The sequence below is a fragment of the Amblyomma americanum genome, chromosome 11 (assembly GCF_052857255.1).
Source record: "Amblyomma americanum isolate KBUSLIRL-KWMA chromosome 11, ASM5285725v1, whole genome shotgun sequence".
NCBI classification, from domain to species: domain Eukaryota; kingdom Metazoa; phylum Arthropoda; class Arachnida; order Ixodida; family Ixodidae; genus Amblyomma; species Amblyomma americanum.
Genome location: NC_135507.1, coordinates 72,022,673 through 72,040,646, shown reverse-complemented (window position 1 = coordinate 72,040,646; position 17,974 = coordinate 72,022,673). Strand labels below are relative to the sequence as shown.

General features: G+C 48.9%; 1 protein-coding gene across 1 annotated transcript; it reads right to left on the bottom strand.

The window, feature by feature from the left end:
- Positions 1 to 1,791: 1,791 nt before the first annotated feature.
- On the bottom strand, positions 1,792 to 3,000 carry LOC144110175 (uncharacterized). Its single transcript, XM_077643010.1, has one exon. The coding sequence runs from the start codon at positions 2,962 to 2,964 to the stop codon at positions 1,792 to 1,794; it is 1,173 nt and encodes a 390-aa protein (XP_077499136.1). The 5' UTR covers positions 2,965 to 3,000.
- Between the last annotated feature and the right edge of the window lie 14,974 nt (positions 3,001 to 17,974).

The window sequence follows — 17,974 nt, the reverse complement described above, 5'->3', positions numbered from 1 at the left end:
CGCAAAATCTAAAAATAACGCATCGGTCTGCAGGTTGCGGTCAAGGTTAGCATGCACGTCGTGAGTGAAGATTGCCAGTTGGGTTTCGCAGAAGAGCCCCCTACGAAACCCGTGTTGAGCCGGATCAAGGAAGCTGTTTGAATCTAGAAAGTTTATGATATGGGAATAGATGACATGTTCCATGATTTTGCAAGGCACGCTGGTTAAGGAGATGGGACGATAATTTAGCGGAGAATCCTTTTGACCTGATTTGTGGGCCGGGATGACCCTCCCCACCTTCCAGTCGTCCGGTAAAGTTCCTGTCGACAGCGATTGCAGAAACAGTAATGAGAGATAAATGGCAGAAATGTGTTTTGTGTTTTTCAGTACTTTTGAGTTCATTTCGTCCACTCCAGCGGCTGACGAAAGTTTAATTCTGTCGATAAGGTTTTCGATACCCTGCGCTGTGATTTCGATGGGAGACATTGCTGGCAGTGTTAGAGTAGGCGGAGTGGGCAATGGTGAGGCAGTTTCGTTTGTGAAAACAGATACAAACGCGCGATTAAATATTTCGGCACATTCAGTATCACTGGCATCCTCGCCTGCGGCATTCGTTAGAGCGATGATGCGAGTTGCTTGCGGATTTATTATTTCCCAAAACCTCCTGGTGTTATTCGTTAGGATTTTTGGTAGATCAGTTTGGAAAAATGCTTGTTTGGCGCAGCGAATTGCATTGTAATACGTGTCCTCGGCCTGATAGTACCTATCCCATGCATCTGCGTCTGGGCTCCGTTTCGCTGCACTATAAAGTCGTTTTTTTCTTCTTTCTAATCTCTTAAGGTTGTGTGAAAACCACGGTTTTTGGCGGTTTGCTCGAAAGCTGATAGAGGGAATAAATTTGTTTGTCAGTTCTTCGATCTTCTTTTTGAAAATCGACCAGTTATCATTGACAGACCGGTGATGAAATGTGGATTGAAAATAAGGCAGGAATGCTTCTAGCTCGTTGTTGATTTCTTCGTAATTGCCTTTGTCGTACATACGGATGGTTTTCTTGAACGTTTGGCGGGATGTGGGGGAGAACTTGAATATGGCATGAATAACCTTATGATCACTGATTTCACGCAGGTAAGTAATCGATGATAAGCTTTCAGGGTTGTTGGTCAGTATTAAGTCCAGAATATTTGAAGATCCATGAGCGACGCGGGTTGGTTCGAGCACCATTCGCGTCAGGTTAAAGTTTAAGCATACATCTACGAATTCTCTTGCTTCAGGGTTACCGGCGGTCAGTGGTCCTACGTTTTGCCAATCGATGCCAGGGTAGTTAAAATCGCCTAAGAGAACAATTTGTGCACCAGGGTGTTTTTTAGTAATTTGGACTAGTGCATCGTTCAGGTTAAGCGCGAATCCTGGGTTGCTGTTGGGGGCCCTGTAGCAGACGCCAAGTAGAACTGTTTCCGGTGGAGCGCAACATTTTAACCACAATATTTCTAGATCTGAACTAATGTTAACATGAGAACAAGATATTTGGCTGTTAATGGCAATAAGAACACCTCCTCCGCGTGTGCCTTGACGATCATTGCGGTAAACATTGAAATTTGGCAATTCACCCAGAATTTCATTATCTGTCACGTCGCTTGTCAGCCACGTTTCAGTTAAGATTAATATGTTGCTGCCTGAAGATGACAGGAGATTAGACAGGGCTTCGCGCTTTGGAAGGAAACTGCGTATATTGGTGTAGATTATGAAAAAAGAAAGATTAACTCGACGGGTAGCCTGTTGTTGCTTGCGCGCGATCCGACGACGACATGATTCCTATGCGATTTCTTTCACGGTCTGTGTGTCTTGGTCAAACATATAACGTTTTGGTCCCATGTGCAGCGTTTTGTATCGAAGGGAAAAGGGTCCTGACTTGGTTCTGGCGAAAGCCACAAGGTGTTTTCGGGCATTTTGGACGGACCGAGAAAAATCTTCGCCGATACTGAAATCTGTATTTTTAAGCTTAGGGCCATTCGAAAGAATGACCCCTTTGGTTTTGAAAGCAGACAGCTTCACTATTATAGGTCTTTGGCGGTCAATGCTGTGACGGCCAAGGCGGTGTGCGCGCTCTATGTCTTTAGGGTCGATTACGAGGTTCAAGCTGTCAAGGCAGTGCTGGATTATTATTTTTTCTGATTGGTCATATGATTCTTTCTCATTTGGGTCGGGAAGTCCATAGAATACTAGATTGTTTCTTCTTGAGCGGTTCTCAAGATCATCCAGACGTGTGTCTATCTCGGAAAGCTGGTGGGTCGTTCTAGCAGTGCTGGTTTGAAGTGTTTCGATTTCTGTTCGCAGGGTACTAATTACCTCAAATTGGGTTTCAAGATTCGCAATTCGTTCACTTAGGGCAGATATTGTTTTATCTGTTGTTACTAGTTGATTTTTCAGGCCTTGGACTTCAGAAATAAGTTTTCTCTGACCAGCGCTCAACTTTTGCAGTTCGGACAAAACAGCATCAGTATTAGGTGGTCCCGGATTTGTTTCAACATCGCCCGATAGTAATAGTAAAGCACGAATCACATTGACACATTCAACAGCAAGGCAGAAGCAGCACTGTGGGCTCGGCAGCTGCACCAGACAATAATTACTAGATTTCTTAGCAAAAAGAGTATATGGAACACCGACCTGCATGACGAAGGTAAGCGGATTAGCGGTCCGTACAGTGGCACAGCCGCAAAGCCCACAGTGTGCCGAAAGTGGGTGCCGCTGTTTTATAGCTGACGCAAACGGTGCTGTCGGTGACGATGGGGCTGCCGACGCCGCTTGTTTGGTCCAGTTTTCGAGAGGTGGCGTTGCCAGGGGCTCCCAAGTGTCGGTGGCGACCGGGTGACGAGCACAAATTTCGCCTTCTTGGTGTGGCGTCCAGATGCCTGGTACGATGCCAGGTGGTCTGGCCGTCAAGACCGGCAGGAAAGCGAAGGCGATGATTTGAGCAAAGACCTGCATGACGAAGGTAAGCGGATTAGCGGTCCGTACAGTGGCACAGCCGCAAAGCCCACGCAAGTGAGGATCGGCCCTAAAATGCGTAAATGTTGCCCCACCTGTGTGTGAGTGGTGTCCAAAGGTAGCTGTTGACTTCGCGAACACAGACGCGGCTGTGTTGGCGGGGTTCCGGCCGAGTAACCGTGGCTCCAGCCAAAAGTTGGTGGAGACGATGCGCTGTATGTCCACTCGCTTCGCGCGCTCACAGCGCCCTCGCGATTCCATGACGCACCCGTCGTTCCCCGGGCCACACGCAGCCAATGCGCGCGCGGAGGATCATTGCACGTTGCGACCGTGTAAGTGCGCGACAGCCGGTGACACTGTCGATGCGCTCACCTCCCGCGATGCGTGGGTCGGGGTGCTGCTTTCGGAGGTGGTCGTGAATGGCCGCTCGCACGTCCTCCAGCGCAAAGGGCAGATCGCTGGCAGGTAGTTGGTGTGCAGCGGTCGCGAGGTCGTCAGCTTCTTCGTTGCCGGCGATGCCGCAGTGACCGGGCACCCACTGTGCACGCACGGCACAACCTCTCTGCGCGAGGCGCTCGATGCGCGAGCGAATTTCCCGCACTAGTGGGGTACCGCGGCCGTTAGATTGCAGGCGGCTGGGGCCGCGCGGGAGTCGCACAGCAGAGCACTCCTGGGCGGCGGAGGGCCGAGGGTGAGAAGCAGGTCCAGCCCGAGCCGGATCCCCATCAACTCCGCCGTGGTGGAGGAGCCCAGGAAGGTTGCGTGTTGCTGGCTGTGCAGTCGCAGGGCGGGGATGGTGGCCGCCGCAGCAAGGGAGCAGCTGTCGCGGGCCACTGAGCCGTCGGTGTACACGAGGAGATGGTCCTGGAGCTCCTCGTGTATGACGACTCTGGCCAGCTGCTGCACAGCGCAGAGGGGTGTGCTCCGCTTTCCCGCGATGCCGACGATCTCTCGCTGTACCTCCGAGGCAGCAGGCCAGGGCGCGCAGGAGCCGTAGGGGGGTGGGCCTTGGGTCAATTGCACATACTCTAATAATAATAATTGGTTTTTGGGGAAAGGAAATGGCGCAGTATCTGTCTCATATATCTTTGGACACCTGAACCGCGTCGTAAGGGAAGGGATAAAGGAGGGAGTGAAAGAAAGGAAGAATAGGTGCCGTAGTGGAGGGCTCCGGAATAATTTCGACCACCTGGGGATCTTTAACGTGCACTGACATCGCACAGCACACGGGCGCCTTAGCGTTTTTCCTCCAAAAAAACGCAGCCGCCGCGGTCGGGTTCGAACCCGGGAACTCCGGATCAGTAGTCGAGCGCCCTAACCACTGAGCCACCGCGGCGGCGGCTGTGTTTTCTGCAATAAATTCTTTTCTTGCGCGCAACGCCTGTTCTGTGTCGTTTTTCGAGTGTTCCTGTTTATTTTGTGATCTATTAAGATTAAAATGCTCTTGTATGTAATATACCGTATATCACTGTGTATATAACAGAATGCTGAAAAAAATAATGACAGGACAATTATCACCGGTTAGCGTCAGCAGTAATTAGACGTTCCATATGGGAACTAATATGCACTCCTCACTGTTATCGCGGACTACTCTCTGGATACTGGCCAACACGCAGTAGCAGTACACCCACACCTTTCTACTTCCTGTGGGAATGTCCCGACCCGCCGGGGCACCAACCACACATCCTGCATCCCACGTTCTCCTCTTGGGAGGATGCTCTGTCCAGCACAGACCCACAGCAGCAGAAACGGCTGATCAAGCGGGCGCGCAGGATAGCGACAACCAATGGAGTCCAGGACTAAGGACACCGCCCGAAGACGGTGGCGGCCAATCTGCCTTTGGTTAAATAAAAGTTTTTCCTCCTCCTCGTGAGTGACGAAGCGATTAGCACGTATTTTCTAATGCCTTTACATTAACTCCCTTAATACCTTTCCTCTTTTATCTGTAGATATTCGAGACATAATGTAGACGGCCGAGCTGAAGTTCGCACCCTTTTTTATTAAGATACTTTAACCACAGACAACTGCATGCATATACGCTGTATTTATATGGCAAGCCACTGCTATGCACCTCTGATGGGACTAAGTGAGGAAAGCTGTGCGCGCAGGGAGGGACGAAGCTTTTTTGGGTTACTCAACCGTTACCTTCGCGATCGCGATGAAATTTATGAGGCGAGAAACGGCCGAAAGCGATGAAGAAAAAAAGTTGAGCTGCATGCAGCCAGTGCGCACCCAGAGGAAAGTCGATATTCTATATGAAAGGGACGCTAAAGAAGGTAGTGTAGACGAAAGGATTTTCAGTTTTTCTTTTCTTTTTTTTTTACATTCAGTCATGCGACCAGGCAGCAGCAGCATGTCACCCAACTGGAATGGATACGCGTTGGGGACTTAAAGCGGAAGTACTTTCTCGTAAATCTCCTGACCACCTTTATTAGAGGCCAAACTAGTTCATAATTATATCTTTATCTAAACTTAAATGAGAACAATAGGTTTAATTGCTTGTGCAAGAAAATTCTTACTATTTAGATGCGGGTTCAGAGCCTCATTGCGTGATTTCCTAAGCGTCTGAACGGGCTTCAGATGCTTGATGGATGTGTTGGCATCAGGAGAGGAATCATCTCTTCTGATCATGTGATCATGCGATTAATCATGCGATTAGATAGTGGGTGGTTGAAGCGGCTGCTTGGTTTTTTGAGTGTCCGTTAATAAGCAGACACTTGTCATAGGAGCCGCGTATGTAGATATCATCACAGTTTATGCGCTTCAATACACCTTACTCTTGGACACCACTTACAAAACATCTCACAGGGGACGTCCGTAGAAGAGTAAGTAATGATAACTACATAAGGAGATTATATGCTGTACATGTTACTTCCAAGAGATTCATTAATAGAAAATAAGATGTGTAGCGTGATCACAGTGATAATAACGGTACTTGTAATGCATGCATTAAACAAAATGGCAGTACGTATTGTAACAAGTGAAACAGAAAAAATATTAAAATCAAATTGAACACATTGTCTTATCGACGGCAAGGCATGCCTAGTAGTTCATAAAAAATAAAAATGAAAAGATTGTCAAGCTCGATACTATTAATGCTTTAGCATTACAAGGGTCTGTGCGCGGTGTGAACCTTTTGACGTCATCGCAACCTGCCCACCGAACTGTAAGCAAACTGTCCACCGTCGCAGTTAAATTAGTGACTGGTCGCGAGAGGTTGCCCGGGAAATACGACCTGGGTCTCACAAGAACCACCGCTGGCTGTGTTTGAGAAAGCCACTTGCCGCGGCACTGGCGCATCGCGTAACCGCTGCACCACTGCGCTAGGAGTGGTACGAGGGCTACGAGGGCTCCCAGCAATTTATGAGTGTAAACTTGAGAATGACAAATTCAGCATATATGGGCTTAGCTACAATACAATCAGAAGCAACAGAAAATGCTAAGGAATCCAAACGATCCACCGAGGGTCGCTCAACAGTTTTTGATCAGCCGGTTTTGTTAACATTTAACATGAAAGCCGAAAGAGGCACACCAAGCATTTTGCAGTAAAACCTGTTTGTATACTGCCAGTTTCCCGATACCGCAACTTCAGGTCCGGCAGTCGCAGGCTACCAGTGCTATTGTAATTAGGAGGTATAGAGTACTCTAACTCTTCCAATGAGTCATTTCCCAATTTCCAACGAAAAAGCATATAACTATTTGTTAGCAGCAATTCCAGGTGGCGCAAGACCACTTTTTTCACCTCTTACTTTTTTCGTTTTTTTTTGTGTACTGAATGACGCCGCATTTCATGTTTGCCTTGCGGACGTCAAAGAAAATTTTAATGCGACGTTCATGTTTTGTGTGCTTTATATGAAAAAAAATTGCACCTTTTTATTTTATCTATTTTTACTTCTGCTGCTTCCCAATTCTCTAACCATTATAATCGTATACAACTTAAATCTGCAGTGAAGCTCCGCCCACATTCAGGAACGGCGCTCTGAATTCCTCCACGACAAAAAAAGTCTGTTGTAAAAACTTCTGCTGTCGCCTAAACACGAAGATAATAGCAAGAAAAAAGTTAAAAGCTGTAGAATATTGATATCTGGCTTGCTTACTATAGAAAAAGAGTAAAAAGCAGTTTTTTTCTCTAAGTTTTATTTTGTGAAATCAATACACACAGACTTCATTCGACCCACAGCCAGCTCGGGTAGTAAAAGGTCGAAAACAAAAGATATTCATAAAGGAAATGGCCGACATTCAAGCTAAAAGTACAGAAAGGCGTTAAGTACTACAGTCACGGCATTGCAAATATGTAAACCGAAAAAAAAGGCCAGTGCAAGAGACAAGACGAAAAATCGTTTACAATTGCATAAAACCACAACACAGACGTGTTTAGTCCAATTCCGGACAGACAAGAAAAATGTTTTTCAATAAGGGCGAAAAATTTTGAAATGCTTCACTTTAATGTCATCGGGAACTTCATTCCATATCTGGCCACCATTGCATTCTAATAGTCTTTGATCATAAGTGTTGTGACATGGCGGTAGGTTAAACCTATTATTAGTGGCGGCTCTTGTTTGTCTCAGCGGTGATGTAAATAGTGTTTAGTCCCTTGCGTTTGGGAAGATAATTTCGGCCTCTCCATATCATTTAACGGGCAGTTACACCACACAAAAAACGGGCGCTTTTGCGTTTTGCCTGCTGCTGCCATTGCGTTTTCTGAGCGAAGAATCTGCGGACGAAAACAGCTGCTTTCATTATCTTGCTACAGCCGGGGCTGGCGGTTGCCTGAGCAGAAGGACCTTCCGCAAATAAGTTCACGCACAGCTTGAAGGGTGCAAGAAATTTGGCTGGCGCGGTTGGGCTAATTTGCGACCGTTAGAGAAATTAACTGCGCTTAGCCATTAACCTATCAATCTGGAGGTTAATGGACCGATTGCCTTGCCCTAACTGCCGCCTGTTTGCAGAGATTCGAAAACGCGAAGGCAAGGAGGCAATAACTGTCTCACTCTCGGCGGACATTTCCTCTGCGCTCTGAGGAAAGGGATGAAGGAAATAGTGAAAGAAGGTAGATAGAAAGAGGCAGTGATCCGAAAACGCGAAGGCAAAGTAATGCGCTTTGCGCTGTCGGGTGCGCTGTTTTGGTCTTTTGTACACAAATTGAGGTGTTTGGATACGTATTCGGCTTTGGCTTTAGTTGTCTTTGAGGAAGGAAATGACGCAGTAACTGTCTCACCTTTCGGTGGACACCTCAACTGAACCTCGGCTTTGAGCACACACCTTTTTCATTTTGTTACTGATTTGCGCCTTCTCTTGGTAGTATACTTACGCTTTATTCGAACTTCTTCGACGCCACGTGTTCTTAAGGGAACGGATGGCAAATTCAATGCAATGAGAATGATGATGACAATGAATGGCGAATGACAAGCAGAAATATGTGTTACGGAATTACTCCGCAGCTGCAAAACGTGAAAGCTGGCAAACAGTGGTTAGGGCGCTCAGCCACTGATCCGGAGTAACCGGGTTCGAACCCGACCTCGGCGGCCGCGTTTCGATGGAGACGAAACGCAAACGCGCCCGTGTGCTGTGCGTTGTCAGTGCACGTTAAAGATCCCCAGGTGGTCGAAGTTATTCGAGAGCCCTCCACTACGGCACCTCTTTCTTCCTTTCTTCTTTCACTCCCTCCTTTATCCCCTCCCTTTCGGCGCGGTTCAGGTGTCCGCCGATATATCAGACATACTGCGCCATTTCCTTTCCCCCAAAACCAATTATTATTATTTTCAAACACCGACTGAAACAATACTTCTACCAACCCGATGGAACACACACATACATGCGTACGCATGTGCGGCACACATAAATACGCGCGCACACACAAACAACACACACGCACAGACGTGTGCCAGGAGTAACACACGTAGAGGCTCGAGCGATCTCTCACGTAATCGCTTGCTTTCGACCGTTATCGTTTCCTCGAAGAGCCAAACTCGGACAGGGACGCGGGTCTTGGAAACAGAACGCAAGAGGGCGATATCCGGGAAAGCATTATTATCCGCACGCAGCGTGCGGGAGCCCCGTCCGCCGATCACGTACTGCGCACACACACGAGATCGCGTTCACGCGCCTCGAAGCGCTCACGTATATCGGCCAGGAATGCTGGACGAGAGGAGGACCTCTTATAGTATATGGGCCCGCTCCTCAGCGTTCGACCGGCGCGCTACTGTAGAGACGAGATCGATGCACCAACGCTCGTTTCGAGGGCCGCGCATTTGGGAGCTCAAGCGGAACTTGTTGAGGGGGGCGCGCGGCGCTTTCCTATACCGGGCTTTGTTTGTGGGTGGGAGGACGTGGCAGGGAGGAGGAGCCTCTTGTCTGGGACAACAACAAAAGGAGGCAGAAACTGGGGAAAAAAGGAAAAAAAAAGGACGCAGAGCGTAACTTTTCCGGCGAAACTGAAACGAGACGAGTAGAGATGCGCATCTCTTCGCTACAAAGCGACGCTCTTCAATGTAAACAGGAAGCTATTGAACGGGACGCGGGAGACGACGGGCCCTTGGAGCGCGCGCGGGGCCTCTTCGGCGAAGGAAGGGCGTCGGTTTTCCTAGAGGAGGATAGTACTTTCATTTTTCTTTTTTCAGTTTTTCATTTTCACTGGCAGGCAAGGAAATAGGGAAGGCGGCGTCGAAAACCGCGAGGGCGCAGTCATTCGAGAGGCGCTTGCGCGCCTTGCGTCTTTTTGTGTTTCGCGTCCGTTCCACGACGCCAGCGCTGTTGACTTCAGGCGAGGCACATTCTGAGACGTTGGCCAGATTTTGGTGTTTTCTTTTTTCTTCTCGCAGCACTTGGAGAGGAACGAATGTCAAACATTGGCCGTACACAGACGGGTCCACGGAAGCTGCAACACGCGAAGAAGCGGAATTTTTTTTTCTGTTGAACGAGCTGTCCCGCGCAAAAGTCGAGAGTTAAGTCAACGCAATTGTCAGTTAAACGCTGTAAGCCAAAAACGGCCGAGTTCTTTCTTATTCAGACATCTCGTTTTTCCCCCTGCCTAGTGTCTGTACCGAAGGACGTCACTAATCACCATCATCAGGAAGGCTGCGGCTACTACCGGACAGATGATTCTCTAAACTCTCTCCAATATTTTGCACGAACCGATTCAGTCAAGTAATAATAATTATTGGTTTTTTTTAGGAAAGGAAATGGCGCAGTATCTTTCTCATATATCTTTGGGCACCCGAACCGCACCGTAAGGGAAGGGATAAAGGAGGGAGTGAAAGACGAAAGGAAGAAAGAGATGCCGTAGTGAAGGGCTCCGGAATAATTTCGACCACCTGGGGATCTTTAACGTGCACTGACATCGCACAGCACACGGGCGCCTTAGCGTTTTGCCTCCATAAAAACGCAGTATTCAAGCATTCATTCTCCTGGGACAACTGATTGTGACAGATTGTTGTTTTGTACTTTGCTTATTTTGTTTGCCTTTTCTGTCGCCCTGCTTAGACCTGTGCAGGGTCTGCAGCTTAAAATAAATAAATTTTACTGTGAACACTTTCATGAAGTTCGCACGTGGGATTTTCACTGACGCCAGAGGGTCATGGCGATCTTTGGAGCTTGGCTAGGGAGGGTGGCGTCATTAGGGAGCTCGTCACGTGTGAGAGAAGATGGGTTGCCCGAAGCTGGTTCGGATGATCTTTAAGAATATCGCCGCGAACGAGAGCGCAAACACAGTGAATATCCAACGTTGCGTGCCCCTGAAGCGGATCCGCCGCGGTGGCTCAGTGGTTAGGATGCTAGGCTACTGAGCCGCCGTACGCAAAAGGCACCCGTGTGCTGTGCGACGTCACTGCACGTTAAAGATCCCCAGGTGGCCGACATTATTCCGGAGCCCTCCACTACGGCACCTCTTTCTTCCTTTCTCTTTTCACTCCCTCTCTTCGGCAAGACCTAGAGGTTGCGGAGGATATCTGTTCGAGAATTGCCCGAAGCGCTTCTTCATCTGAACAGCATCAATGTGATCCTCCTGCAATGGACGATCGCCTGGACATTCCCTTCACAATTGAAGAACTGAGCAGCGCTTTTTTTTTGTACTCATCATTCGTCCTCAGGACCTGATAGAATCACATACAGCGCGCTTCATCATCTGGGGTCATATAGGTAACAGAAGCCCTCTTAACCTTGTTCAACAAGTCTTGGGCCTCTGCCACTGTTCTGCAGCAGTGGAAAAGAAGCCGCATTGTGGGCTTGCTGAAACCAGGAAAATCGCCACTAGACTTTGCATCCTACAGAGCAGTAGCTCTTACAAGTAGTATTGGCAAGACGATGGAGCGTATGGTGTTAACCCATCTAGAGTGGTTCTTTGAAAAACGTGGACTATACCCTTCCACAGTGAGGGGTTCCCGCAAAGGCTGGTCCCATCGACAGTGTAATTGATCTTGTGTCGACAGTACCACATGAAAAACGCCGTCACAGGTTGACTGCTGCTCTTTTCCTCGACAGCAAGGGCGCATTAGATAATGTTCAGCACGATGCAGTATCAAATTCACTCGATGAATGTGGTATAGGCGGACGGCTGCACAATTGGATTGCAAGCTATTCGACAAACCGGACAGTCTACATGGAGACACTTCAAGGAGACACAGCAGAACATCATGTTGCTCGTGGTATTTCTCAGGGAGGAGTGCTCAGTCCAACGTTGTTTAATCTCGTGCTCATCGGCCTTTTCAAACAACTACCGAACACTGTTTCGATATCCGCCTACGCGGACAATATTTGCATATAAACATCAAGTATCACGCGTCCCCAAGTGCAAGCAAGGCTGCAGCGTTCGGTTTCCATTGCGTCTGCATACTTGCGCCGTCAGGGGCTTGAACTTTCACCGACTAAAAGCGTAATTTTGGCTTTCACAAGCAAGTTAATGGCGTGGTAGCCGGTCACAATCGACGGGAAATTTGTCCCGTACGTAACACATCACAAATTATTAGGTGTTACGATAGGTTTGGCTTATGGTTTGGTTTTGTGGGGGTTTAACGTCCCAAAGCGACTCAGGCTATGAGGGACGCCATAGTGAAGGGCTCCGGAAATTTCGACCACCAGGGGTTCTTTAACGTGCACTGACATCTCACAGCACACGGGCCTCTAGAATTTCACCTCCATCAAAATTCGACCGCCGCGGCCGGGATCGAACCCGCGTCTTTCGGGCCAGCAGCCGAGCGCCACAACCACTCAGCCGCCGCGGTGGCTCCGGTGTTACAATAGACCGTGATCTGTCCTGGGCGAAGCACATTTCTTTGCTCAAGAGAAAACTGGACAGCTTTGCAAGCATTGTGTGGTGTATGGCAGGGAAATCCTGGGGCCCCTCTGAGCGATCATTACTTCACGTTTACCAGGCACTGGTAGTCGGTTTTCTCATCTCAGATACAGTGCACCCGTTCTCTGGGGTGTCAGAATATCAGGCCTGCGTGCGCTTGAAAGCGCACAGGCTCGTGCTTTAAGAGTATGTTTGGGTTTGCCATGAAAAACCCCTACATGGGGCACATTTTACGAGGCCCGCGCCTGCCCAGGACGAATTTATTTTCAACAGGAGCCACTTCGTGTGCATTTGCGACATCTGACCAGAAGTCGTCATCACCCCGTGACCAATATTTGTACTGTGCGTCCAGATTCAGCCTTTACCAAAGCCCTCCGGATGCAGTGCAATGCGGTGCCTACGATCTACATGCCACACCAGATTGCGGAGGTGCCACTTTGGGCAGTACTGAAACCGTATATACGTACATTCATCCCAGGGATAACAAAGAAGACGCGCATCCCAACAGCCGGTCTGAAACAGCTGGCGCTGTCCTACATTGCATCTATATATGGCGACTCCCGGCGTGTTTTCGTGGACGGATCCGTGACGACCACCTCATCAGCTGCAGCTGTGACAGTGCCAGGAAATGCCTTATGTCCCCATTTCAAGCTAATGCATAAAACGCCATCGACGGGAACCGAATTGGCAGCCATATGAGAGGCCTTCCGTTTTATTGGTGACCATTCAGTGCACCAATGGACTATATTCTGCGACTCGAGAACGGCATTGTAGGTCATACAAACTTACGTTAAACGGAGGACATGCGAGCAGCTGGCTCAACATATTGTGCTTTTGTTATCTGAGGCTTTTTTACCGCGACCATATCATAAAGCTTCAGTGGATACCGAGTCATTGCAGCATAGCGGGAAACGAGCGTGCTGATGCCGAGGCTCGGCTAGCACATGGTGATGGTGCTTTCATTGAAATAGCCTTTTTCCGGATTGGGCATTGGAGCCTTGCTGGCGCATTTAATGCAAGCCGCAATGCATTTGAACTGGAAATATGGGCCATCAATAGGACCGCATCTCTAAGCTTGACGCCGGCTCACGTTTTCATCTGCCATCTAGGGTAATACGTCGTCAAGGGACTTTTTCCACCAGTTACGGCTTGGCGTTGCCCACACCAAACATTACCTTCACAAGATCGGAACAGAAACTAACCCAAATTGCGTACAGTGCCACACTCCAGAGACTATTTATTGGACACCTTCTTTGCGAGTGCCCGAATTACACTAATGAAAGGAGATCGCTGGAAGCGACCGTTAGACAACTGGACATTCGCCCTCTCTTTGAAGAAACTCTTCTAGGCGCCAGGGTGAAACGTGCTGATTGGTGGTGTGTGATGAAGGCCGTGCTCAAGTTTTTATGTGAAACAGGCCTGGATACCCGTTTGTGACCGCCCGTGCACTGCCTACACGGTTTACATGGTTTACATGTTTTACGGTCTGATATGCGTGAGAGTGCACATTTGTGTTCTCATGGAGCCCCTACTCCAATATGTGTTGACACGTGTGTGTTCAAAACATGAATTTCAAGTGCGTCTACTCAGCGCGATGCGAGTTCCAGCCAGTGTGTGTGTGTGTGTGTGTGTGTTTTTGTTTGTGTTTGTGTTTGTGTTTGTGTGTGTGTGTGTGTGTGTGTGTGTGTGTGTGTGTGTGTGTGTGTGTGTGTGTGTGTGTGTGTGTGTGTGTGTGTGTGTGTGTGTGTGTGTGTGTGTGTGTGTGTGTGTGTGTGTGTGTGTGTGTGTGTGTGTGTGTGTGTGTGTGTGTGTGGACATCACCCCATGAATCTCTTTGTAGGATGCCATCATCAACCTTCATTCGCTTTTTCCTCCCCTTCCCTTTCTTCAGTGTGGATTAGCAGGCCAGGGTCATGTTACCACCGGCCGACCTCTCCTCGTTTCCTCATTAAAATTCCTTTCTCTCTCTCACTCCCTCTTTTATCCCTTCGCTTACGGCGCAGTTCGGGTGTCCATCGAGATATGTGCCAGTTACTGCGCCATTTCCTTTCCTCAAAAACCAATCAAACCACGTGCCTTGTGATGCCAGCGCACGTAAAAGATCCCCAGGTGGTCGAAATTATTCCGGAGCCCTCTACTACAGTAGCTCTTTTTTCCTTGCTTCTCTCACTCCGTCCATTATCCCTCCCCTACGGCGCGGTTCGGGTGTCCACCGAGATGTGCGAGGCAGGGAATAGGGTTATTTTTTAAAGCGAAAGGTTTAATATCCGCAAACTTAATAATTATTAATTGGTTTTTGGGGAAAGGAAATGGCACAGTATCTGTCTCATATATCGTTGGACACCTGAACCGCGCGTAAAGTAGTGGAGGGCTCCGGAATAATTTCGACCACCTGGGGTTCTTTAACGTGCACTGACATCGCACAGCACACGGGCGCCTTAGCGTTTTTCCTCCATAAAAACGCAGCCGCCGCGGTCGGGTTTGAACCCGGGAACTCCGGATCAGTAGTCGAGGTTAGGGCACTTGACTACTGATCCGGAGTTCCGGGGTTCGAACCCGACCGCGGCGGCTGCGTTTTTATGGCCGTGAACTTGCGATTTCGCTTTGGCGGTGCTCCGAGGAGGCACATGACGTCATAACGCGCGCCTTCCCGCGCCTTTCCTGAAAATCCAACCTTCAATTTTCAGTTTTCTCTTTCTTCTTTCCCTCCCTCCCTTATCCCTTCCTTTACGGCGCGGTTCGGGTGTCCACCGAGATATATGAGACGGTTACTGTGTCATTTCCTTTCCTCAAAAACCAAACAAAACAAGTGAGCCGACGGAGTTCATAGAGTTCATTGGGGCTGACAACTTCGCAAAGGCCGTTCACTTTCACGAAAAGAAAGGCGCACAATTGGCTCCATGGGTCAGTGGAGTCCCCAATCTCGCTTACATGTAGGTGGCGTTAGTGTCCAACTGCAAAAGCCTGCTTTGATTGCGTTTCGCACACTGGATAGGCAGCATGCCCTCCGTGCCACCCTAGGAGGTGGCATGCAGTTAATGGTTGATCGCGAGAGATTGGTCACCAAACGAACGCTGTGGCCTATAGCTATTGCTGCAGTGCCGCATGTCAGCCACAACGCTGTCAGCGCTACTGCATTCAGGCCACATCTCTCTCTCTCACCACCACCACATGTGTCAAAGTACGAATGAGGCGTCCGCATATCCAGGGAGCCAGTTATGCGCCCTTCCTTTACTCAAAGCCGTCGCCGTCTAGAACGTTGTCAACGCCAACGCCAATGAACACAGTGAACGCCGATATCTTGCTTTGTATATCCTGGATTAGCTGAGCTAATCCACATTAATTTTTTAACCTGCACTGAACTACACTTCGTGCAGGCTCGTGTAGGCGAGTGGAGGGCGTGGCTAAAGCTATGACGTAAAGGCACCGCACCCGTCTGCACGAGCGTCAGGCAATAGCGTGATACCGATCGTCGCCGTCCTCGGGAGCAGACGACAAACTCTGAATGTTTGGGTCGTCGTAATATATTACAAGGTGAGATAAAGAAATATATACTGCAAAACGTTTTTGAATGGCGTTTATAAGTAAACAAATGCAATGGGCATTTTTTTAACAACTCAAACGGAGCGCCACACACCAAGTTGTATCGTCTGCTCAGCCGATGCATGGAGCACATCACGCAATTGTCGCTAAATTTCTTGCACAGTAAGTTCACCGTTGGAATAAGGGTCGGCGACGAGTTCCTCGTGCGAAATACAAAGCATCCATGATTCTGTCGTGTCTAGGGGAACAGCGTTATGCGCCGCGTTGAAGCCGGCGTTCCGCGGTATATGGGGTTCGACTTTCGATGGCTGTTCCTCGGCTCTCAGCCAGGGGCCTGACCGACCGCTTTAAGGCGTTGCCGTATCAATACACAGACGTGAAAGACGATACTGTATGCGTAGGGAGCTTAATTCGCACTAACATACACAGATACGCTGATGACCATGTATGCAAAATACATTTTTTCGTGTGGGTCGCTCAGCGCCGATACCAACGGAACGAACGCGGCTTACCTAAACGCGAAGTAGCGTTCGGCAGACTAAAATACGCAAATTCAGACGTGTAAGCAGTTTTTATCTTCGTAGAAGGTAAGGTTGCAACTGTCCGTCTCGTGGGTGCACCGCCATAACGCTGCCGTCGTCCAGGCGGACGAACTTCAAAGACTTGCGAGGCTGCGCTGCAATCGCCCGCGACATTTACAGTCACAAAATGGCGTTGTGCGTTTGAAATAATTGGTTTTTGGGGGGAAAGGAAATGGCGCAGTATCTGTCTCATATATCGTTGGCCACCTGAACCGCGCCGTAAGGGAAGGGTAAAGGAGGAAGTGAAAGAAGAAAGGAAGAGAGAGGTGCCGTAGTGGAGGGCTCCGGAATAATTTCGACCACCTGGGTATCTTTAACGTGCGCTGACATCGCACAGCACACGGGCGCCTTAGCGTTTTTCCTCCATAAAAACGCAGCCGCCGCGGTCGGGTTCGAACCCGGGAACTCCGGATCAGTAGTCGAGCGCCCTAACCACGTTTGAAACGCGGGCCTTCTTTTTTCGTTTGCTAGCCTACGCCTCCAAAGAAAGCGGTGTAAAAAGTGCAGTTATCGTGCTACACTACGAGTTAAGGAAATTTGTTCGTGTAGGTGGGCGGAGCTACACTTTTTTTACACTGGTAAAAAAAAATGGACCCATGCTACGCTGGCTACACTAGTGTAGCTAGTGTAGGTAAAAAAATGGCCCTACTGTGTCATTTCTATTCGTCAAAAGCCACTTTTTTTTGCTTTCAAACGCAAAAGACGCCTGTGTGCCGTCCGATGTCATCGCACGCTAAAGATCTTCAGGCGGTCCACATTAACCCGGAGCCCTTCATTACGGCACCTCTTTCTTCCTTTCTTCTTTCACTCTTTACTTTCTCCCTTTCCTTACGGCGCGGTTACGGTTCCCACCGAGCAGTGGACCGTGAGTACGCCATTTCTTTTCCTCAAAAAAAAGAAACAAAAAAAGTGAAGCGAAGCGAAATGAGTGTCAACAGTGAGGCGATCCTAATCTGCAAACGCACGATGCCAAGAAGGTTTTTGAAACAACGCCACAGGTGTCAGGAAGTGCGCGCCCGCGAAGCCGAAGCCGCAGGACGCAACAAACAGGCCAGCCACGGCAGTGACACTCTGGCGTTTGTGCGTCGCTTCAACGTCAACGATTTCAGTTTATTATTTTTTTTATCCAGCTGAAACTTTTGCACCAGTGTGTTACGTGAATGGTTCGCGCTCAATCGCTAGCAGATAGTACAAAGTAAACGAGGTGATATAACAGTTGTAACAGCCACCCAGAAAACCAGTACTAGCAGTCACCCCTCCCACCCCATCCCTCGCTTTTTAAACACACATACACTGGTTTGGTTTGGTTTATGGGGGTTTGACGCCCCACAGCGACTCAGAGGCTATGAGGGACGCCGTAGAGGAGGGCTTCGGAAATTCAAACCAACTGGGGCTCTTTAACGTGCACTGACATAGCACAGTATCCGGGCCTCTAGAATTTCGCCTCCATCGACATTCGACCGCCGCTTTCGTACCTTTTCGAATCCACCGTTTCCAACGCTATCAGAGCTGCGCTGACCATACAGCGCTCTGCTCGGGTTATGCAGACAATTAAAAAAATTGTAATGCATTATGTCCAGCATTCTAGCAGGAAAAT